The 23,203-nt window shown below is 38.6% G+C and overlaps 6 protein-coding genes across 7 annotated transcripts; 2 read left to right on the forward strand and 4 right to left on the reverse strand.

Moving 5' to 3' along the window:
- Positions 1-306: 306 nt before the first annotated feature.
- LOC101306296 lies at positions 307-2,505 on the reverse strand. Its single transcript, XM_004291310.1, has 4 exons — positions 2,088-2,505; positions 1,863-1,985; positions 1,690-1,760; positions 307-795 (listed from the first exon to the last, which is right to left on the reverse strand). Exons 1-4 carry the CDS (start codon positions 2,385-2,387, stop codon positions 438-440), a joined length of 852 nt encoding a protein of 283 aa, XP_004291358.1. The 5' UTR covers positions 2,388-2,505; the 3' UTR covers positions 307-437.
- A 2,088-nt stretch (positions 2,506-4,593) lies between these two features.
- On the reverse strand, positions 4,594-5,435 carry LOC101306589. The gene is made up of 2 exons (XM_004291311.1): positions 5,120-5,435; positions 4,594-4,746 (listed from the first exon to the last, which is right to left on the reverse strand). The coding sequence occupies exons 1-2, from the start codon at positions 5,405-5,407 to the stop codon at positions 4,606-4,608; spliced, it is 429 nt and encodes a 142-aa protein (XP_004291359.1). The 5' UTR covers positions 5,408-5,435; the 3' UTR covers positions 4,594-4,605.
- A 31-nt stretch (positions 5,436-5,466) lies between these two features.
- Positions 5,467-6,600, reverse strand: LOC101308935. Its single transcript, XM_004292899.1, has 5 exons — positions 6,261-6,600; positions 6,049-6,160; positions 5,786-5,859; positions 5,546-5,704; positions 5,467-5,484 (listed from the first exon to the last, which is right to left on the reverse strand). Exons 1-5 carry the CDS (start codon positions 6,462-6,464, stop codon positions 5,467-5,469), a joined length of 567 nt encoding a protein of 188 aa, XP_004292947.1. The 5' UTR covers positions 6,465-6,600.
- Positions 6,601-8,183: 1,583 nt separating this feature from the next.
- On the forward strand, positions 8,184-10,821 carry LOC101309221. The gene is made up of 4 exons (XM_004292900.1): positions 8,184-8,546; positions 9,190-9,621; positions 9,856-10,414; positions 10,526-10,821. Exons 1-4 carry the CDS (start codon positions 8,184-8,186, stop codon positions 10,819-10,821), a joined length of 1,650 nt encoding a protein of 549 aa, XP_004292948.1.
- Positions 10,822-11,649: 828 nt separating this feature from the next.
- Positions 11,650-13,363, forward strand: LOC101306879. Of its 2 annotated transcripts, XM_004291313.1 has the most exons (4): positions 11,650-11,792; positions 11,888-12,064; positions 12,278-12,526; positions 12,725-13,363. In XM_004291313.1, exons 1-4 carry the CDS (start codon positions 11,655-11,657, stop codon positions 12,959-12,961), a joined length of 801 nt encoding a protein of 266 aa, XP_004291361.1. In that variant the 5' UTR covers positions 11,650-11,654; the 3' UTR covers positions 12,962-13,363. The 2 variants fall into 2 exon arrangements, with proteins under 2 accessions (XP_004291361.1, XP_004291360.1); XM_004291312.1 differs by having other exon boundaries at positions 12,278-13,363.
- A 3,152-nt stretch (positions 13,364-16,515) lies between these two features.
- On the reverse strand, positions 16,516-17,061 carry LOC101309511 (probable F-box protein At5g04010-like). Its single transcript, XM_004292901.1, has one exon. The coding sequence runs from the start codon at positions 17,059-17,061 to the stop codon at positions 16,516-16,518; it is 546 nt and encodes a 181-aa protein (XP_004292949.1).
- Positions 17,062-23,203: the final 6,142 nt, after the last annotated feature.

Below are 23,203 nucleotides of genomic sequence, written 5' to 3' on the forward strand. Positions count from 1 at the left end.
TAGGTTAATCTGTACTAGTATAAATATTCTCCAGTTTGGAGAAGAATACATCTGCCAATTATACCATATACCTATTCTTGACAGACATTTGTTGGGTGCTCCATTTGAATTGAGCTACTGCAAAACAGGAGACCATATGTGTTTCAACACCAACTGCATTTGTTTCCAGCACAGATCTTGAATTACATAGATCTCTGACGAGTATATAAACACGAGACCGATCCTTAACTGTAAGGATAGGTTGCTTGCTTGTGCTATAAACAGGCAACCTATCCCGGTTTATGTCTTCATATATCAGGTCATATAGTTCTTGAAATAACTTTACCATAAGATGAATCAGCAAGTTTGATAACACTTAATGAGTAAATCACGTCATCAGAATACACACGGTAGCATAACAAAGGTGATAGGCTACAACTGGTTAATGTGAAATAAGATTAAGCTGCCTTCTTTTTCTTTAGTCTCTCGGATATCACACAGTCTTCGTCTTCATCAGACACAAAGTCATCATCAGACTCAGTCTCTGAGCTTTCATCATCTTTCTTCCGGTTCTTAGACAGATTTGATGCACCTTTAGAGGCTGGTGTTGGCTTCTTTTTATTTGAAGAAACCGGGGTTGATGTTGGTTTTTTCTTGACAGTAACTGATGTGGTCTTCTTTACGACTGTTATGGTCTTCCTTCCAGAAGCTACAGGTTTACTTGGAGAACTAACTCTTTGAAGCTGACGACTCTTCTGCTTCTTCTCAAACACTTTCTTTGCCTCCTCCTTAGGTAACAAACCGGACTCCATCAGCCTGGATTTACATAGCAAATTTGAGATGCATGATTTCATGAAGCAGCCTAGCAATAGTTAAGATATATAGTTGAATGCTGCTAGAGTTGTAACATTGGGGTAACTTCAATCATTAAATGGGAGGGTCTAGTACACAAGGTTCAGCTCATTGCAGACCTCCAAGGAGGAGAAGTGCTGTCCCACATTTTGGACTCTTGAACTTTATGTTGCAAAGAACCAACATTACAACTGCACCAAGACTTGCTCCCTTGGCTTCAATTTTTTTGACATCCCAAATAATGTACATATCCTATCCATTCAATTATAAAGCAAAGCAAAACATAAATTATGCTAAGAAAACAAAAGGTTGGATGACAGACACTGAGGCTTCTCTATGGATTTCATTCAAGAACAAAGCACGGAATACAAAAGATATGCATCAGAGCTTTGTATGTGTGTATGCACCTTTGCAAAGCAAGAGACTTTATCAATCAAATTTGGCCACACATATGAACTCAAATGCCACAGAAACATATAAATGGAAAGCACAGGCAGAAATCAGCCACCAAATTGACCACTTGCAATATCAGATATTATTTCCTGTGGTTCAAAGCCAGTGTTTTGATATGCCAACATACAAAGCTATCAGACAACATTGATTGATATATTTAAACACAGTTTTGTTACAAACTATGCTGCCTCAACGCAAACAGAAGAATCATATAACATAAACCACACAAATTATTGTATTCAGGGACAGTTTCTGTAAAGAAGTAGCATTAAACCCCTCATCGAACTATCAATCTGAACTCATAATAAAAGTTACACAGTTACCTCAGCAAGCTATAATAGTGCTGCAATTTCTGCCAAAAAAAAAGAGTGCTGCAATTGAGCAAGTAGGAGAATAACCACTTACCAGACCTGTGCCATTTCACTATTGGGAACCTGCTCATAAAGCGTCTCGTAAAAAATCCTAAGTGGGTCTCTCTGAAACACCAAAACACAACAACACAAATCACTCATAACAACAATCTCCAAACAACATCCCTAAAGCTAAACACCAAACAATCAAAACTTAACACAATGTACCTCTTCAGGAGCGTCTCTCTTCTGACCAGGCAAATCATACACCTTCTTCTCCCTCTTCTTCTTCTCCAGTGTCGCCGCAGCCACTGCCACCTCTTCTCTCTTCCTCTTCACACTCTTCACACTCTTCAAACACCCAAAACCCACATTAACCAATAAAACCCAACACAAATTTTAAACCTTCAAAAATTTAATAAATAAAAAAAAAAAAGACAAAGTCTTAGAAACCTTATCAGGCTTAGAATTGGAGCTCTTCTTAGCTAGGGGCTTAGCATCATCAATACCATCATCCTTCTCTTCCTTCTTAACCGGCGCTTTTCTCGGCTTCGCAATCGGCTTCTCGTCATCATCTTCAAAATCGCTTTCGCTTTCTTCCTTCTTCTTCGCGATTGGCTTTCTGGGCTTGGGCTTTGGGTTCTCGGAACCGTTGTCCAGCTCTTCTTTCTTCACCTTCGGCTTCGCTACGGCGCTCCCATTCTGTTTCTTCTTGCGCATCAACGAACCCAACGCTTCGTCGTCGGAGGCCATCGTTAGGGTTTCGCGGCGGAGTTATCAGAATTTGGGAGCAAAAAGGTCGAGTCTTTAATTTTGGGGGTAAATCCCTCCGTTTTCACGCCCTTTCCAATTTGAAACGTTTCGATTAAAAGCCCTAATTCAAATAGGAGAGACACCAATTTCGGCCCAAATATGTTTGGCCCAAAACTTAGTTACATTCCTAGTTGGTGAGTTTGGTAAACTTCGTATTCCAAGTTCCACTTTGATCCTTTCATATTTGGATCACCTTTTGTTGTTTAAGAACATCTCTTCATACATACATGTTGTCTAAGAAAATAATTTGTTTGATGTATTATGTCATTTCATGTTTTATGTGTTAATCTAAACATGTATATGAGTCGTTGTGAATAGTTAAATACAGTTTTGTCATGTTTATCTTTTTAAGTCGATCTCATAACATATTTGAGATCGGATAAATTATTTGTACAATTTAAGAGAATGGAGAATGGTGTTGGAAATAGTGATGCACTTCACTTTCCGTCTCAACATTTTGACGATTTAGTTATTGTCAAGTCTGTTTATCTCCCATTGTTCCTACCCTTCCCATTTTTCATTCCTAGATTACAAACAGTTAACTGAAATGAGCTTCCCTCATTCTCAAAGATTTCCATAAGAGATGCATATACCGTAAAGCCTTTTGATTGGTCTGCATCACAACAGAGAACAGCATATACAAACTTTCCTTGGACATCTGCAACCAAGAAAGAAGAATATATTCATCCTTCCCTGTCTACGCGTCACTTCTATATATTCATCCTTTTCGTATCAATCCTAACTGGGTGGGCATATTTGCAAAGAAAACTGAACGCAAGGGGCGGTTGTGGATATATTAATCTTCAGAAACAGAACTTATGCCAAAGCAGCAAATGCATTATTATCAGATAGATATATTCATATATATATTTGTGACTAACAAAAAGCTAAGGTTCTATTTCCCAGGTCGACCACCTCTCTACTATATATACAACACCATCTCAAGTCACATTTAACAGTTAACACTTGGAGAAAATCGGGCCTGAATTATCTTGGAGAAGTTAAGAGACATATTTCATTTCTGATGGAGTCTGCTGTGGAGAGACCAGGGAAGCTAGGGTGGAGAGACCAAACGCTAGCCTCCATGTCTGCACCTCCTTCTCCTCTGCTGGCCCTAGTTGGCATAGTCGTTTTGTTATTGTACCTTTCATCTTACTCAAACTACAAGGCCCAGATGCACCAGACCAAAGCTAGTTTCAATCTTTTTCTCTTGTTTTTGCCTATGATATTGATATTCCTGGCCTACTACATGACCAAGTATGGAAGGTTTATGAGTCCGGCGATGAAGGAGACGGTGGTGAATGATCAGTCCGAAGCGTCGCCTTGGGGGGTTAGTTTGTTTCTGGGGCTCATGCTGGTCTTGGTCTCCTATCATTCTTATTTTCAGTCTAAGTGGTGGTCGCCCTGGGGTTCTTATTAGTTGGTTTATTATCCACCAACTTCAGTTGGTCTGTTTTTATTGCAGAGCTAGCAAGTAGTTTTGAGGTTACATCCTCTTCAAGTACTCTGATTTTGGAATTGTAGTAGTTCTAGTTCATGGTGTTATTCAGTGAAAACTTGATGTGCATGTAGTGTGTTACATGGATTTCCTGTGCTACACTGAATGCCCTCTTCTTGTGATATGACCTCAATTTGAACAAGCCATGAACTTCAGTATGGATCTTGAAACTTTAAGACTATATATCTAGTCTGCTCTCCATATCTTTTATATGGAAATTGTAACAAAAATGATATTAACAGAAGAAAGTTAGGAAAATGACATAAAACTAAAAATAAACTCATGCTTAGAGGCCTTTTCACTCCAAGGATCCAACAACTGGTGGATCCTAACAAAATCAAGTCATGGAATAAGGTAATGGAATAGCTGAGAGAAACTACGTAGTTGTTGCCAAGGTGGGAATTTACACCATAAATGTGCATGACAACATATATAGATGCAACTACGATCATGTTGCATTCCTAATGCTAAAATGTCTGTCATCATATGACAGATCCGAAAGCTACAATCTTACAGGCTGCAAGCTACCAGAACTCGCCCTAAACCCTATAATCAACCCATTCTTTACAGGGAACCAAAGCAATGCCTACAAATGGATAGGATAACACAACACAAGCCTTGGACTTGTCTGGAGTTGTCCATAACAAATCACAATACAATCTACCCCCCTCTGGAAGATGATGCCGCAGATTTGCTTGATTGACTCTTCACTTTTGGTACTTTGAAGCTGGACGTGAACAACTTTACAGTTCCCTCGGTTGTTATAACATCATCTCCATTTCTCTTTGAACTCCTCCTCCCCTAATTAACCAGAAACAAACAAATAGAGTGAGCTTAGGCCAACAAGCATACAAAGATTAAGAAGTAGCTTTTGATTTTCTAATATCCTGCGTGCAACAAACTTAACAAAACCCCATGTATGAAAAACATGAGCCAGAAACACTGAAGCTCCATCCCATAAACCGATTAAATTCAAGTAATTTATAATACAGTGCAATAAATGATGCTTCATTCTTCAACTTAACCTTGAAAATCACAAATAATAGTTTTACTGTTTTAGTGTAAGATTGTTTCTTCGATCAAATTTACCACCAAGTCAAAGCTAATAGCAGATTTGTCACAGAAGCTAATTAATTTGAATGGATAAAACAAAGAAAGTTGACGGTAAAAGTACCATTTTGGTGTTCTTAGAAGGATGATCAGTAAGTTGTGCAGCAGATGGTTCTTTCTTGACTGTCACAATACTTCTATCCAGAGCACTATTTTTGCCTCTCAAGTTAAATGCTCTTGTTCCTGCTGAGCAGTGGTTCAAAACAGGAGTGCCGGGAGCACTAACAGACATTCTTAACGACTCCAGTTCCCTTACAACTTTGGAATTCTCTTCCTTCAGCTTGGTGAAATCAGTCTCTAACAATGCAATCTTATCATCCTTTTCTTTGTTTGCCGACTGTAATTGCTCCATACTGGCAAGAAGAGCATATACCTTTTCATTAGCCTGGTCAACCTCAGACTGCTTACTCTTTAATTTCCCAGCATAGTCTTTTTCCATAAGATTATACTGATTCCACACAAATTTCTTCTCCGCCAAGAGCGCAGAAACCTCAGTTTTCTTTTTTGAAGCAAGCTTATCATATTCCCCCTGCAACTTCTTTAGTTCATCATCCAAACCTCTAGAAAGCCGCTTTTCTTCTGTAACACTTTTCGACAACTGTTTATTGCTATCATTTCTCCCTTTTCGTTTACTGCTCTCCCCGCCAACCTATAGACAATCAGGAGCTTAGAACAACACTCGGACACAAACCAACACAAAACTGCAACATAGCGATAGATAGTTATATACCTTTGGATCACAAGAGCCTTCGGCGTGTAATTTGACCCATGTTACAAAATCGTCCAAGTCCTTCTGTGTATCCTCTGCATACACAAAAACATCAGTAAACAAGGATAAAATCACACCCACAAACAAGTAGAATTCTCAATTTCGATGCAAACAAGATCGAAAACTAACCCAACTTAGTAGCTTTAAGCAGACATTGTTACCACATTTAATCCCAATAATCAGAACTATAATGAAACCAAAAAAATAAAAAATAAAAATGTCACCTTTTTGAAATTTGACGAAAAGAGCCTCTCTTTCCTTCAAGCCCAGAAGCAACTCCAACTTAGCCACCTCAATCACACCACTCTTCTCTTGCATAACCAAATCCGCCTCCAACTACACCACAAATTACAAGAAAACCACACCAATTTTCAGAATTCCCCAAAAAACCGACAATTTCAAAACCCTAATTTTGAATTGGGGGAAATTGATTTACCTGGGCAATTTGATCCTGCAACAATCTAACGTTGAAGGCCCACTTGTCGTGTTCGGTTTGGATGCGATCCGCGAGCATTTTGCGCTCTTTGGCCATGGTCTCCAGCTGTGACTGCTGCTCCTGTAGAATCTTGACCATGGCGTTGAATATGTGCTCCCAGTTTTGCTTTTCCGACGAGGATTTGGGGCGTGTTACGGTGGCCATAATTGAAGAGTGATCGGAGAAGATTGGAAGTGAAAGTTTGAATCTTTGAGTAGAGCGAAGAAGAAGAAGACCGTTGGGGAGTAGAAGAGTCTTGAAGAGGGTTTGGTGTTTAAATCAACGGTCGAAATTTAAGAGTGAAGAGGTACGTCTGGTACACAACTGGGTTTTTGTAGTCTTTTTCTTTCTTTTTGTGGGTTGTGTTTTCTTTGTTATAAATGAAATGGGCCCGAAGTGAAGCCCACAAGAATGAAGAATGAGAGTTCATAGCAAACTTCAGTGATGATGGTTTAGGTCTTTAGAAAGAAATATCGAAAATTGATCAAGAGATGATAGTTTTGGTCTTTAGGTAATGAATAAGATTACGCAATCATTTAATTTACTTGTACATCCATGTAGGCTCTTAACAGTTTTCACTATTGATCTTCAAACCGTAAATTTTAAAGTCTATTGATCTCGACGGTTTGTATATCTCTATTATTATAAAGCTAAGCGTTAATGAAATTTACTAAATTATGTTTTGCCTAAACTACCCTTAATGAAACAACAGACACAAATAAAAACAAGGGTTGTTATAGTAAAAAGCAAAATAAAAGGCAAAACAAATTAGATAAAGAGATAAACAAAACAAAACTGTATAATACGGTTAAGGTAAATCAATTTAACCATTTATGCTTATTTTTAGGTGATCGTGTTCCCGTGCAAATGCACGGATAAAAGGCTAGTACTTATTAAAAAGAACAATTGAGAGTTTGAAAAAGTAACTAACTTTTAAAGTCTAATATTGAGGAAAAGTACAATGCAATTGCCTTTTCTTTCTTGGTTGGAAGACAATTGTCTTTGCTTTAGTAAGAGGTTCACATGTTTTCAATGAAAAACGATTGCAACATCATATTCTACTCTATACTTTTATCATCTTTACTCAAATCACGCAAATTGCAAACAATATAAAAACTAAAAACTCTTCCCTTGACGTCTTTATATTAGAAAATGAAAAGAATGCATAGCACTATCAAAGGGAACTATGCTATTTCGGGCAATACAAGACTAGATCGAGCAAGAGGTCAAAATTATGATCATAAAATTACGATATCCTAACTTTACTTAACATGCTATCAAAGTATCAATCACGGACGTTTTCTTTCCCCCCAAATTAATTCCACGATTTGACTCACAGAGTTCTTCAACTTTGCTAACCCTGCAATCCATATTATTCCCCGAAAATGGTTGCTTACCTCTTAGAGAAGCCAGAGATCGAGTTGAGAGATTGAAGAAAAACAGGGAAGCTACCTCTTTGAAGTGTAGAAAACACAATAACTAATGGATATCTTTATAATTAAAATTCTGGATTTCTTTCCAATTCAGTGTCAGCTTTTGGACTTTTGTATTCTGTAGTGAATATGACTTAATCCACTGATCGGAGTTGGGGATCAAAATAAAAGACAAAATGTGGGGAGACTCCCAAGCCGTCATCGGATTTCCCAAGATCACCAAGCCATATATATACCTCTACATTCAGCACCCAACTTCATTTCAGAAGCATAAGTATATCCTGTTACATTGCTCTCTTATCTCTGGTAGTCTGGTAAGCATATAAACTTCATTGAAGAATTGTATTAATCCATGTTTAACTGAACATATCATTACCCTTATATCTGTTTCCTATATATTGATGACTGAAGTTCTGCAACCCTGAACCTGCAGAGATATCTGAAAATCGACATGTCTCCGACTGCGACAGCCGAGAATGGAAATGTAAGAAGTAGTCATGAGGCAGCCGGCAGCATCTTTGACATCGGAAACTCCGATTTTCTCAAGATGTTAGAGAGACCTAGAACAATAAATGTGGAGAGGAAGAGGTCCTTTGATGAAAGGTCATTCAGTGATTTGTCAAACATTGAACACCTCGAGTATATGTCCTCGTCTGTTCTGAACACTATTACGCCTAAGTCATGCTATGACTCGCATCTCATGGTTTCCGATGCTTGGGAGACCTTGCGGCGCTCTGTCGTTCACTTTCGCGGCCAGCCGGTTGGGACTCTTGCTGCCGTCGACAGTTCTGTTGAACAACTTAACTATGATCAGGTTAATGACTCTCTCATTTTTCTTTTATATGTAGAGGGAATAGAATCTCAATCAGAGCCTTTGCATGATTACATCTAAATTAATCGTACTGACTACTGAGTATGCATTCGACATATACACCATGTTATCATAACGTTTCATTAAATGACGAGACTATGACATATCTACCGGGAGCTATAGGTGGTTCCTCAGAATATTTCTTTTTTTTCTGGTTTAAACCTCGATGAAACGAGGTTAATTTATTGAAAAGAAAAAAAATGAATACACCAAAGTAGGAGGGACCTAACTCCACTCCTAACAAAAGCAAAAAACAAACCTATAGCTCACAACAAAACAACAAAAGTTAACAGAAACGAAATATGGGAAGCCCCAACCAATCGTTATTACAAAGAGAAATAACAAAATTTGAGGGCAAGTCTCACCACGTCAAACCAACCTGAAGACTTTATCCCTTAAATGGTTCCTCAAAATGTTGTTCATAAGGGTCATGAATATCTTGTTTACGATTAATTGATCCGCCTTTTATTTTAGATTTCAAATTTTGTGCCTTATATTCTCCCAATTTCCATTCCTCAAGTGTCTGATTTTGTACGAGCATGCAGTGAAGCAACCTAAATTGACTTGATCAAATTGAACGGCGCAGGTATTTGTGAGAGACTTTGTCCCGAGCGCACTGGCCTTTCTGATGAACGGCGAAGAAGAAATAGTGAAGAACTTTCTCTTGAAAACGCTTCGCCTCCAATCATGGGAGAAAATAGTCGACGAGTTTAAGCTAGGAGCAGGGGTAATGCCAGCCAGCTTCAAAGTAGAGCACGACCAAGTCAGAAACAATGACACCATCACTGCAGATTTCGGCGAGAGCGCAATAGGAAGAGTTGCTCCTGTTGATTCAGGGTTCTGGTGGATCATATTGCTTCGTGCTTACACAAAGTCTACCGGAGACTCTTCACTCGCCGAATTGCCTGAATGCCAAAACGGCATTCGCCTCATTCTCAGCCTCTGTCTATCGGAAGGCTTCGATACTTTCCCAACTCTGCTATGTGCTGATGGATGCTGCATGATTGATCGTAGAATGGTTAGTTCATCAACTAAAATAAAACGCTTGAAATCTTAAACTTTGTGCTAAATTTGAGTGTCATATTAATGTGACATCTACCATGTCAGATGCCATGCAATGATCTTCGACACTATGATGTGTTATTATTACATCATTTTGTTCTTAAGTTTGGTACAAAATTTTGGTTTGCAGTACCTTAACTAGATTTGCATAGGTTGATTAATCTTTCTCTTGCTCATTTTATAACTACAGGGTGTGTATGGGTACCCCATAGAAATACAAGCATTATTCTTCATGGCTTTGAGATGTGCTTGCTTTCTTCTCAAGCAAGACGATGTGGGTAAGGAATTTGTAGAGAGGATAACTGATCGTCTCCATGCTTTGAGTTTCCACATGCGGAGCTATTTCTGGCTGGACCTGAAGCAGCTCAATGATATATATCGTTACAAAACGGAGGAGTATTCTCACACAGCAGTGAACAAGTTCAATGTGATGCCCGATTCGCTTCCGGATTGGGTGTTCGATTTCATGCCGAGTCGTGGTGGATACTTCATCGGAAATGTGAGCCCTGCGAGAATGGATTTCCGGTGGTTCTGTTTGGGAAATTGTGTGGCGATTCTGTCGTCTCTGGCAACTCCTGAGCAATCTGCAGCCATAATGGACCTCATTGAAGAACGTTGGGATGAGCTGGTTGGAGAAATGCCTTTGAAAATTTGCTATCCAACTATTGAAGGCCATGAGTATCGAATTGTCACTGGCTGTGACCCTAAGAACACCAAGTGGAGTTACCACAATGGGGGCTCTTGGCCAGGTCGGTTTTCTATGTTATACGTAGTAAGAAAAATTATAACATCACATATTTCGGACCATAAAGTTCATTGTTTTTCGTGGCAACTATACTTATGTTAATTTGTGATTGCAGTGCTACTATGGTTGTTAACAGCAGCGTGCATAAAGACTGGACGTCCCCTAATTGCAAGGCGTGCAATCGATCTGACTGAAAGCCGGTTATCCAAAGATCACTGGCCGGAGTATTATGACGGAAAGTCAGGGAGGTTCATCGGAAAGCAGGCACGTAAGTTCCAAACGTGGTCTATTGCAGGCTATCTGGTGGCGAAGATGATGATGGATGACCCCTCTCATTTGGGGATGATATCACTAGAGGAAGATAAGCAAATGAAACCCCTTATAAAACGATCGGCTTCATGGACATCTTAGATGTTTTACATACTTGTCAAACACAATATAGTTTCCATTTCAAACTTGTGAGCGATCAATTATTGATATGTTAAATCTTGGTACAAATAGAGGGTAACATCAGCCTTCATAATATGCTACTATGTTCTTTTCCACATCATGCTACGAAGCGTTTTGAGCCCTTATGGTGAGAATTTTTTATGAGAATTTAGAGTTCATGACCTCCTCTGTTTTGGGTTTAGAATGTTTCAAAACTTGGTCGGAGTATTGAGTGTATGACTTTGTCGAACTCTAGACATAACTTTCAGATTTGGAAGTTAACTATTTGGACATTTGTATGAATCTCAACTTTAAATCTCTTGTTTTGTCTTAAAAAGAAATTCAATATAAACAAGAAATATTGTGACATGTACCCAAAATTGTGACGTGAACCCAAAAACTAGGACATGAACGTAAAATTATGAGATGAACAAAAAACGGTGACATAAATTAGACCCATCATAGTTGATTAAAATGTTTATATTTCGAAATATCAAATCTAGTGGAGGGGTAGTTCAGCCTTTTCGATCTATACATTGGGTTTGTAAAACTTAAAAAAGGTGACTAGGTGAGGTACCTCGGTGCAAGAACAGATCTTTCTCCTTCCTTTTCACCCTCGCATCTGCATGTTCATCTCCTTCAGTGAAAATGTGAAAATGTGAAAAGAAGAAATGTGAAAGAAAAAGTTTCGGTGTCGTATGTAATCGGAAACACGTTGCCTACCGTGTGCAATACAACTCCCTACCACCATGTCAATGTCAAAGAAGTTTAAACCGGAGACGACCCACATGCCTCAACGTCAGCACCCATCATTTATGCAAATTGACAAACAAGAGACGCAGCAACAACCCAAAGACCAAAGCTTTCAGACACTAGGAACATCCAAGCAGCCGGAAATGGACTCTTTTCCGGTCCCGGACGAGATTGCCCTTAGGATCGCTTCGTTACTCGAGGTACGGTCCTTGATGGTTTCAGTTCTTACAAGTTTTTCGTATTTTGACATTCAGAAACTTGTTGATGTTTTTGTGGCTCTATTTTGGAAAATCAGGTGTGGGATTTGTGTGCGTTGGCTTGTTGTTGTAGCTCTTGGAAGGAGCTCTGTGGGTCTGATTGCCTGTGGGAGTCTCTAACAATAAAGAGATGGCCTTCTCTGGAATTCTCAGATGAATCTGAGTCTGAGTCTGAGTCTTCTTCTTCAACTGCAATCAAAAGGCCGAAGGACAAGGTACTTCATTCCAAGAGTGTTCTGCGCTAGAAATTTGTTTTTGATTTTCTTGACCTTCATAAAGATGTTGACTTTTCAGTAAATTAGATGATTTAGTTGCATGAATATTTCAGCTTGTAGTGATAATGATAGATGCCTACTGAGATATCCATGATTGCTTAGAAAGGGGAACACTTCAATACTTCATGTATGTAATCATATTATGCACTACAGGGGTGGAGGCTTTTTTATGAGGAGATTCACAACCAGAAGGCTGCTATTGCTGCCGAGGTGATTGATTATGTGGAAAAATGTTCAATACATGGATCCCTTGAGGTTACACATTATCAGAAAACAATTTGGGACTTGTACGCGATCAAATTTGGATACGAGGATGCTGTATTCTTCCTTTTGAAGCCGAGTCTGGGTGTGCAACTCAATCTACTTGGTTTGCACTATTGCCTGAATTGGCTAAAAATGCCGGTATGTCTTTTACTTATGTGTCTACTTCTGAATTTGGGTTACAAATATATGTTTCTTAGTCTTTTATATGCTATTGCATTGCATGATACTCTGTTACTTCAACCTACGGTTGAAGAAAAAACTGATCACAACATCATCCAATCTCATGTTGTAACTGCTCTGTATATACATTTAGTTATTGAAATACATAATTGGCAGACCACTCGTGTTGTACAAACACTCCGAAGAAAGAAGATAGCAGCACGGGAACTTTGTGTTAGATGGTGGACGCTTGGCAAATGGTCCAATGGCTACGGTATTCGCATGAATGATGAACTGCATTCTCATCAATTCACACTAATGAATATTGCAATTGGCAAAAACGAGGAGGTTCTTGCAGCGCTTTATCGTGGTGCTATTCATGAGGTACTACGCGTTCAGATCACGTTCGGCTAAGCCCTCAAGTACACCATCATCTTCCTTGCGTATATTTTGAAGAGTCGGTGGATTCAGCAGGAATGACAACGTTTGTAGACATTGTTCTCATAGTTTTTGCATAATGTTCTTGATCTCTGTTGTTGTATGTGTTGTGTATATACACATTTACTCTATACTAAAACGTGTACAGCGTCGATCACTGTTCATACGTACCCCTATGAACTTACATGTACGTCCCGCTTTCCCGTCTATTTGCAGTTTTGCCATTACCCCTACGAACTTACATGTTTGTCCCGCTTTCCCGTTTATTCGCAGTTTTGCCATTAGTTCTTATATATTTATTAACTGCTGGACTGGATCGATGCCTACCTCTTCTTTCTTCCTCTCCCTTGCCTCTCTGCATACTGCGAGTTACGTCCTCGCTCTTCGCCGCTTCTTACTTTCTCGAGCGATTGATTTGGGGTTCGTCAAAGGGAGGTGGTTTTGGGTTTCTGTGTTTGTGTTTTGGTTTTCTTGATTCATTCTCTTCTAATTCAAGCGATTGATTTGGGGTTCGTCAAAGGCAGGTGGTTTTGGGTTTCTGTTTTTGTGTTTTGATTTTCTTGATTCATTCTCTTCTAGTTTAATTGTATTTGTGTTTTGATATTAGCAATATAATCAGTTGGAGTTCCAAAGGCAAAAGTTGAATCAAATTTCTGCTCATGGGTTTCTACTTTGTGTGCTGCATGATATGTTTGTGATTAGTGGCATTCAATTAGTATGAACTAGAACAGAAATTTGATTCATTGCCTGTATGAACAATGAATCAAAATTTACAATGAATACCATGAATTAATCACATTGCATACTCTTAGAATATCAAAAAAGTAAATTCAAATTTGATTCATTGCCAGTATGAGGTTAAGGGATCTGTAGAGAGAAGTCATAGTTAAGGCATCATCCTGGACTGTTATTCTCTCGGCATCATGAGAATCTCTAGCACCAGTCACCAAAGTTATATGCATCTAATTTCTCTGAAAGCACACCTCTATTTACATGCTCAGGTGAAAAGTTTTCCCTACATTATGGATATTGTTATTATTAGATCAAGAATTTTTTTTGACACAAGTGAAATGGAGGGATGAATGTTATGTATGTTTCATCAAATAAACCTTACTCATATTTGGATGTTTCATCAAATAAACCTTACTCATATTTTGGCAACGGCTCTGCTGTTAGTTGCTGTGTTGCTCATGAATTGTTGACCAAACCAAAATCTGAGATATTGGGAATCATGTCTTCATCTAGCAAAATGTTGCTAGCTGACAGGTCTCAGTGTTCTTAGTCTAGAATCTCGATGGAGGTAGAGAATTAGGGTTTGGGGTCATTGGTCCGGATTGAATTTGGCTTCCCACCTAATGAGTCATACCTTTGGTTCATCCAAAACATGTGATTGTTGTGATTGTTTAAGAATTCCCTTTGTACTTTGAAAGCGAAATTTGTTTACAGGAATTCATGAAAAACCTATAGCTGTACTGATTCATTTGATAATTTTGCCAACATTAATTGCTTTGTCAGGGTATATGGTTTTTCCTCTGTTCAGTTTTGGTTGCAATATTGCTGACCATTTGTTGTAAATTCCTCAATGTTATCTGGCCGTTTCACTATTGGTGTGTATAAGTATTAGACCATTTCAATATTAGTGTCTGTCTATAAGTAATTTTTAGGAAATTCTCATGCCCTTTTTTTTTATGTGGTTTTGATTTCTTTTTTCCTGGGTATATCAGTATCGGTGTGGGGTATGTTGTTGCATCGATGTTATCTGATCATTCCAGTTCATTTGGGACTAATCTAAATTGGAGCCTTTCATTTATTTCCATAGGTTTTAGCTTTTATGAATAATCACTGATGCAGATAAAAAATACCTAATTGGGGTTAACCTGCGTCTTGCAAACTGCATGTGTGGGTGCTGGATTGGAGTTGTACGTGCATTATGGGTGTCAATCAATTTTGCTTATGTGAAAGCTCACTGATTTATGCCGTCCCACATTTAACTTTCCTGAGTAATTTACGGTATGTATTGTTGTGGATGCGCTTGAAGATCAGAAGTGAATGCTTATTTTGTTTCTCATTTCTATGAGTTTATTTTTGTTTTGTGGGAATGTATTCATAAGCTATTCTGTTGAATTCGGTCAGAATATTTTTGAAAGCTTTGTATTGTCGTTTTTATCATTTTATTTATTTAGTTGCGTTGCCGTAGCTTTGTAATTCAGTTAGCTTTGATCAATCAAAGAGCTCATTGGTTTTGTGGGTTTGTGTATTATGTTTGGATCATGAATTTGTGATTGGTTTTATGGTTAGTTTGTGAGTTAATTACGCTTGGGTAGGTGGCAGTTGGGACCTGTAGGTTGTTAGTGTTTAAGAACATGATGTGGGTGTTGCTGAGGCTATCATTTTGATAATCATTGACATATGTAGAAATTGAGTTACGAGTCATTTGAAATTCTTATGTTTGTTGCTAGTGGCAATCCAACTTCAAAATAGCGCATTGAACTACTCTGTTTTGTTCTTAATCTATGGTTAATTTCCGGAGTGTTTTGATCATTCTAGCTGGTGTGACTGTTTTGATCATTCTAGCTGGTGTGACTTTGTTTCAATGATTCGGAAACATGATGTGAGACGGTGTTACTAGAAAGTTAATGAATTTAAAAAATGCTAAAATTTTTGGCGGGGAGTTATTATATAATTGTTGCATATGAGAAGAGGATTAACGATATTACAAGTTGTAATACAACCAAACTATGAAGTGTTAGTGTTGGACTATACAGATTTACAATGCCCATGTATTTTATTCAAGATATTGTGATTTAGGCAGATGTGGTTATTTAATTTGATGTAGCGGTTGTTGAATTTTTATTCTGGAACCAACTTCTATCGATTTTCCATGCCATTTCAGGTTGCAATACAGTTCTTAGATCGACTTCGGGTTGTAGAAGTGTTTGTGCAAATAAATGCTTCTTTTACTAACATTCAGCTGCCTTTAGGTAAATGCTTTTGGTTCGTATTCTCTTTTTCCTCTGCTGGTCTTGGTTAGGTAAAGAACCATGGGTTCAAGCTTGCATTAGTTTGCAGATTTTGTTCATTCTATTAAATTTCCCGAGTTGTATTCAGGGAATCCTGTTATTCCTTTTGCATTTCCACTTCTACAAGTAATTAATATTTGGTAGTTTTCTGCTATTTAAACTTTTGCCTTGGTATGCAGACCGAAATGGTCTTCGGTATACAATTTTAAATTACGATAGAATTTTAAACAATTTACAGTGTTGTCTTTGTTACTCTTGCTCTCCACGATGAACCCTTATATTGTCCTTCCGAGTGTTAAGAAAAACAATAATGAATGAGATTGTCAAATTCAAAGTGAGGGACGGGCAGCAAACCGCGGGCAACAAACCTAGTCGATCATAGAACACCAACATATTAAATTTCTACAAGTTGAAAAAAGTGGCAAATACATAGTGCTGCATATATACATGATGTTGTATAAACTAAACCCTATGAACATGCATCCGAGACATCACTACCTGTTTTGCTCCTCAATAACAAAGGAAGTGCTGCAAGTATCTTAGACCATCATCTACACCGACATACCTCAACTTTGTTGTAAACCCTAAACTCAACATCCCCACGCTCACTTTGTTAATCCGCCCAACATGATCAACATTGTTTTGACCCCTTTTGGAATCATCAGTGAACTCCAACCTCAAATCCGCCACGACACCACTATCGACGAGGCTGGCGCAACAGCCAGGCAAAGGCAGCTCCTCCCAGAACCACCAGTCGACCCCTTTCTTCCCGTGGCATTCCACCATATTAAAAACCCCTCTCCACCCTTTCAACACCACATTCCACGTAACTCTCACCGACTCCAGCACCACACCTTCATACTCGTAGTTATCGACATCAATATCGAACTTGAAAACACCGTTGTCATCCACGACTAGCTCGTCCCCGGGTTTTTCAAGACTTATGATCAGAACGTTGTTGTGGTTGAAGACGTTGACGGTGAAGATGAGGTTGTGGAGGGCAAGGGAGGGTTTGGATGGGGACTGGAAGCGGCGCTTGGCAGCCGCGGAGGCCATGGTGTAGAGGCGGTAATAGGAAAGGGCGGCGTTTGTGAGCTTTAGGTTAGAGAGAGAAGGGAAATGGGTGGTGCAAATGGGCTGCCAAACGTGGTCGGAGGAGAAGCAACCGAACCATGACTTGCAGACGCAAGAGGCAACGGCCAGGGTTTTGGGGTCAAGATGGTGAGAAACAAGGTCAAAGACTTGCCATGGAGGCATGATGAAGTTGCAGATCGAGAGCGTAGGTCGTTAATGGAAACGGTGGTGGATATTTGAAGAGGACCGGGGCGGTGGTTATTATTTATGGGGAGGGGTGGACGACACGCACGCGGAGGGAAGTGTTGCAATGCACGGTTGTGAGTCGCCACGAGATGCATGTGTCTGGTCGACGACTCTGACCGGAATACACGTGCCGGTGGTGATTTTACATGCATGCGCTGTTTTCTTTTTGGCCGGTCACGAAAACTCTCCTCCAGCTAGCTACAACTCCTACAAGGGCACAAGGCATAGAACAACGTAGAAAGCTAGCTATGTATTCCAGACAAAGAAATGCATGGTAAAAACCGGAGATTCTTCGGTCCACATAGTGGGCTGTCACCAACGGTCAGCTAACGGAAGCGTGCAGTACACGCGCTGTTAGTCCAGTTCCAAACAATAGACAGTAAAAACTGAATTATCATATCTCATCCTTTATTTCTCTCTGTTTAGTTGGGTATTGTCCCTCCGACCTGTAAACCCAACAAACATATACCCCTTCTCCTTCATTGGTTCATTACAAAGCCTCGTCTATTTCCCAATTTCCAAGTTGACCTCGGTGAGAGACTCTGAGAGGCAACTATTGAGGAGATTTAAGGACAAGTCGAGGTAGCGGAGGTTCTAGAGGAGTCGGATCTGGGCCGGAGAGTGGGAGAGGTTGAGGGCAACGAGGGTGGTGGCGTTGAAGAGGTGGCCGTAGAGAAGAGAGAAGAAGAATGGTATGGGTTCTTAAAAATTCTCACGTAAATCAATGTCTGGAAAACCCCATATAAACAATGAAGCTCTGGGTTCATCATTCTGGTTTTAAACTGAAGAATTGAGAATTTGAGATGATTGTGATGATGGAAAGATAAGAATATTATCGGTTACCATTACTTGGGTCTCGATCTAGTGGATACTACTTTCGAATGGAAGGAAGGAACTTGACAAAGTCAATTAAAATGTGGCAGGGCTGTTCTTGGACAAGTGTGGAGGGAGGCGGCCAAATGGGTTGTTTCCAAGGTCAAAACCCTTCCCAGTTCACACAAGTCCACAACCCGTCTCCTTCTTCTTCTTCTTTTTGCTTTTTCTTTTTTTTTTTAAAAGGTAAACGACACCGGTTTTTTATATTATTAACGCTGTCTTTTTCAACCTAATAAATTTTAGTATTTGGTATTTTTGTAAGAGGAACACCATTGACGAGTGTGAATTAGGAGAATCCAACCGTTGGATGAGATGGGAGTGATACCATAAACTTAGGGTAAAAAATTTATGAAATTTCGCTGATTTTCCGACTTTAATCTTTACGGTCAAACCGTTGAATGTTTATAAACTAATAGGTTGACCAAAGTAGTATCTATTAGATCGAGACCCAAACAATGATAAAAATAGGTGAATTTTCTCCCACAACTGTGTTTCAGTATACCGATCACATCATATGGTCGATCAAAAAAAATGTTGCTTTATCGGTATAGTTGGTTTACAAAAATGTACACTTACATATAACCCACCAAACAAGTTATACCACATTAGTAAGCATGTGTGGTTCCAACAAGTATAATTCACGAAATTAAAATTTGACCATCTGATATGATCATTACACTTGAATATGTCTATGAAAAAAAAACATCTATTTTCAATAATGTCTGGGCCTCGATCGACACGGTCAGCCCTAAATCAACGTCACTTATCACACGAAAACGCTCTTACTTACGACTTTGTGACTTATTTTGGTCGATTCTTCCACCCGCATACTCTCACATATATGACATGCAGCAGCCTATATAAAATTTTTGGAAAGTTTACCTTCTAACAATAAGACTCCCCATAAGGAAGCACAAACGTAAAATAGGGTTGACTGCCTTCATTGAGGTTCAAACAATATCGAAAATATGTGATTTCTCTACCATAATTGTATTACACTATGCTGATAACATCCTACGGCCGATTTTTCAAAATTTCATTTTCTATATATAGTTTGTTCATAAAGATGTACAGTTACACATCACCCACTAAACAAGTTATGCCACATTAGTAAGCATATGTGGTTCCAATGAGTAAAATTCACAAAATTAAAATTCGACCGTTTGATGTGATAAGTACACTTGAATATGTCTATGAAAAAAAAATCACCTATTTTTGATAATGTTTGGGCCTCGATCGACGCGGTCAACCCTAAATCAACGTCACTTATCACACAAAAACGCTCTTACTTTCGACTTTGTGACTTATTTTGGTCGATTATTACGCCCACACACTCTCACATATATGACATGCAGCAGCCAATATAAAAATTTTAGAAATTTTACATTCCGACAATAAGGCTCCCCATAAGAAAGCACAAACGTAAATAAAGTTGACCACCTTGATCAGGGTCCAAACGTTATCGAAAATATGTGATTTCTCTACCATAGCCGTATTTCATTATATCGATCACATCCTACGGCTGATTTTTCAAAATTTTATCGCTAGATATAATTGGTTTATAATGATTGACAGTTAAATATAACTCACTAAACAAGTTATACAACAATATGGCACGTTGCAGTTCCATTTTCCAACAGAACACGAATTCTATAAACATGCCACGTTCATGATCATTTTTTAGAATGTCTAGTTTTGATCGAGATAATGTTCACTTCAAGAACTTAGTAATTAGTTAGTTTCACAATTAATTAAGTACATTTAAAACAATAAGAACTAAATTTTAAGTAACAAAGAAAATTCTTTCTTCTTTTACTTTTTGACAGGTGACATAAATTTTATAAATAAAAAAATATAAATATATATATATGTACACAAACATAAACAATTACAGGTAAAGAAATCTATAATACCTTAAGAAAAGGGTAAAATCTAAAATAATTAAATAAAGAAAAACCAAAATAACATAAGCCCAAAGATATGTCTGGGCCTACGGTGGTACAAGACTTGACCCAATTAACAAGCCCAAAGGGTGTATGAAAGCTGACAAGGAGGAAGATATGTCTTCATCTTCTCTAATTCATCGGTCTCCTTCTTCGATCCCCTTTAGTCTAAGTGTACAGTACCTCACCTCGGCACCTCCTAAAACCTTCTATCGGCGTTTTCTGATTTTGCCTCTTCATCTCTACGTATTTATACTTCTCCCCATATTTATCCATTTATCTTCTTTCCCTTCCCAAACCTTCTTCCACATTTTGGAACATTTTCCTCTCTCTCAAAACCTTCTAAACCCTTTCTATCAACTCTAATATTGAATTTGGTAATTAGGTTTTGATTGATCTTACAGAAAATAGAGGCAATGATGATTTTGCAGTTGTTTTCCTGATGACGTCGAACTGGAGCCAGATCCTAAGAGACGTTGCGGCGGCGGCGGTGGTCTTCTCCGGCGAGAAGATGGAGAGCAAGTTGTTGCGGGAGATGGAGACCTTGGGAGAGCCAGAAACGGCAAGGCCGATGGAACCGGTTCGGATCAGAACAGATGATTTCATCGCTGGAGGGATTTGAAGTTTTTGGTCTGCTTTTCCAGAATTCGATGTTGACGAGTCAAAAGGATTTTACCCCTTTCTTTTTATCATCTGGTTCTAATTCTGCCACGTCACTTGGTGAATTTTCATCCAGTGAATGGAAGAATTTTCGGGTAAAAACACCAATAATGTACTCACCAAAAACATCATGGAAGCTAAGAAACGGTTTATCGGGGGCAATAATTGTTGAGAAATTTTTCACTGCCTCTAATAAAATTATTAACCGTATTCTACGCTAAACTAAAACTAGAACCAAACTAAATGAAAATCTAAATTTAAAAGCAACTTCGTCTTACTGATATACTTTGCTTAAAGCTCTAAAACTCCCCACCCTTAACTAAAATATAGAAAAAGCTCGCCATCCGTGCCAGGCAGCAATGTGCTTCTTGTCAGCAACCCTTACTCCACTGCTTTCCATGTAATCCCATCGTGGCATCTTATCCTCCGAAACAGCCCAGCACTATGTGGTTAGTTTTTACAGTGCTGGGCTGTTTTGAAGAGGAATTCTATGAAACAATCAAGTCTTATTTATTGATGGCATTGCAGGCAATAATCATTGTGTTAAAAGAAAATATGAGTATGATGCATCAACGTATACAGCGTCCACTCAAACGAAGACCTATCACTAGGAAGGATATCACTATGTGCATCGTTTGTTGAAAGAAGACCCCCAAAGCTTTCGAGAGTTGCACCGAATGTATCCATATATGTTTTCAAAGTTGTGTGCGATTATTAGAGAAAGTACGCTTTTAAAAGATACATGGTATATATGTGTTGAAGAGATGGTAGCAACGTTCTTAATCATTGTGGACCACAATGATCGGTATGGTAATGTTCGAGAAAGGTTTGGTCGCTCACATTTGGCTACTAGTCAAAATTTCAACAAAACTTTGAAGGCCTTGAACACTATAGCCCCAATCATGATGGTTAAACCCGGATCAGCTGTGCCTTCAAAAATAAGGTGGATCACAAAGTTTTACCCATTCTTTAAGGTACTTTTTGTCTTTCAAGTTATTGTAAAGCATGCTCACATAAATAGTTAGTTTTTTTTGTTTGCTTAAATTTTTTATTTGTATTTCCTATAAAAGATGTGCTAAGCTCCTTGTTATTGATTTCTTTTTTTCTAAGGATTGTATCGGTGCTCATCTTCGCAATGAATCAAATTTAGCCAATGTATAATTTTTTCCTTTTTCCCATTAATGCATAAGACTTGATCATGGTGGATTCCACCCCCTTTTGATTGGGTCAAAATAAACTTAATTTGATGGTTTTGTTCAAAGTGATTCTCTAGGTGGAGGTTTTATAATTCAAACCCTTATGGCAAACCTCTAGTGGCAACTGCTTTGAACTCTAGTTCTTTAACCGATCCAGTTGTTGAAGCGTTTGCTCTTCGGAACAACCTCATTTGTGCAAGCGAGAGAGGCTTAACCAAGATTGAAGTAGAAGGAGACTCCAAACTTGTTATCGACAGAAGTAATGGAGTGTCTGCACCACCATAGAGGTATAGAGATTGCTCAAAATCATCTAAAATCATCTAGTTGTTGAAGCGTTTGCTCTTTGAAACAACCTCATTTATGCAAGGGAGAGAGGCTTAACTAAGATTGAAGTAGAAAGAGATACTAAACTCGTAACCTTTAACTCTTTCACCAAAGACACTTTCTTGTGTACAGTATGTGTGTGCGCATAGTGCATCCATTAACTTGTATGGTGCCACTGATGTTAATATGTACAATGATGTTGAAGATATATTGGCCTCCATGAGTTGATGGAGTTCAAAGATTTCGAAAATAGTGACAAAGAGAAGATATTGAAGTTTCCTATTCGGAAGGTCTCTTGCCATATAGGTTGGGATTTCCTTCTATATTTCTCATCTTTTATATGGATAGTTCTAGATATATTTGGAATGTATTTTCAAATATATTTTCAGTTTATTAGGATATAGGCTGTTTAAGGTTAGTTCCTTTTCTATACAATTTAGATTTAGAAAGTTGTTATGGCATTGAGGTGATTCGGATCTAGATGGAAAAGAGGGCAGCTAGGTTCGGTTGCAAGGGTTTGGTTTATATATATACATATATATATATATATATATATATATATATCTAGGTACGGCTGTATAGATGTGGAGATAGAGGTGCTAGGGTTTAACATATATACATAGATATATATATGGTAGGGAGAAGAGAAAAACATTGAGAAGAAAATATAGGTTTCGTGAATGTGTGCTCTAGAGTTTTTTGTGTGAACAAATATTCAGATCATAGTATAGTCCTGTGTGGCAAGAGACCTTCGTGACTCCATTGAAGACCTTCGTGGCTTCAAGTCCTTCGTGGCATTTCGAGACCTTCGTGGCTCCATTCAAGACCTTCGTGGCTTCAAGTCCTTCGTGGCATTTCAAGACCTTCGTGGCTTCAACG

This window comes from Fragaria vesca, linkage group LG2 (assembly GCF_000184155.1).
Source record: "Fragaria vesca subsp. vesca linkage group LG2, FraVesHawaii_1.0, whole genome shotgun sequence".
NCBI classification, from domain to species: domain Eukaryota; kingdom Viridiplantae; phylum Streptophyta; class Magnoliopsida; order Rosales; family Rosaceae; genus Fragaria; species Fragaria vesca.

Coding starts and splice junctions, on each gene's coding strand:
- LOC101308935 (XM_004292899.1), bottom strand. CDS start 6,464: ATGGCCACCGTAACACGCCCCAAATCCTCGTCGGAAAAGCAAAACTGG. Junction 6,161..6,260: donor TGCAGGATCAAATTGCCCAG/GTAAATCAATTT, acceptor TTTGTGGTGTAG/TTGGAGGCGGATTTGGTTAT. Junction 5,860..6,048: donor TTTCGTCAAATTTCAAAAAG/GTGACATTTTTA, acceptor TTGTGTATGCAG/AGGATACACAGAAGGACTTG.
- LOC101306589 (XM_004291311.1), bottom strand. CDS start 5,407: ATGGAGCAATTACAGTCGGCAAACAAAGAAAAGGATGATAAGATTGCA. Junction 4,747..5,119: donor CTTCTAAGAACACCAAAATG/GTACTTTTACCG, acceptor CTGGTTAATTAG/GGGAGGAGGAGTTCAAAGAG.
- LOC101306879 (XM_004291312.1), top strand. CDS start 11,655: ATGCAAATTGACAAACAAGAGACGCAGCAACAACCCAAAGACCAAAGC. Junction 11,793..11,887: donor GGATCGCTTCGTTACTCGAG/GTACGGTCCTTG, acceptor TTGGAAAATCAG/GTGTGGGATTTGTGTGCGTT. Junction 12,065..12,277: donor TCAAAAGGCCGAAGGACAAG/GTACTTCATTCC, acceptor TATGCACTACAG/GGGTGGAGGCTTTTTTATGA.
- LOC101306296 (XM_004291310.1), bottom strand. CDS start 2,387: ATGGCCTCCGACGACGAAGCGTTGGGTTCGTTGATGCGCAAGAAGAAA. Junction 1,986..2,087: donor CCAATTCTAAGCCTGATAAG/GTTTCTAAGACT, acceptor GGGTGTTTGAAG/AGTGTGAAGAGTGTGAAGAG. Junction 796..1,689: donor AGTGAAATGGCACAGGTCTG/GTAAGTGGTTAT, acceptor ATGTAAATCCAG/GCTGATGGAGTCCGGTTTGT.
- LOC101309221 (XM_004292900.1), top strand. CDS start 8,184: ATGTCTCCGACTGCGACAGCCGAGAATGGAAATGTAAGAAGTAGTCAT. Junction 8,547..9,189: donor AACAACTTAACTATGATCAG/GTTAATGACTCT, acceptor TGAACGGCGCAG/GTATTTGTGAGAGACTTTGT. Junction 9,622..9,855: donor GCATGATTGATCGTAGAATG/GTTAGTTCATCA, acceptor TTATAACTACAG/GGTGTGTATGGGTACCCCAT.
- LOC101309511 (XM_004292901.1), bottom strand. CDS start 17,061: ATGGCCTCCGCGGCTGCCAAGCGCCGCTTCCAGTCCCCATCCAAACCC.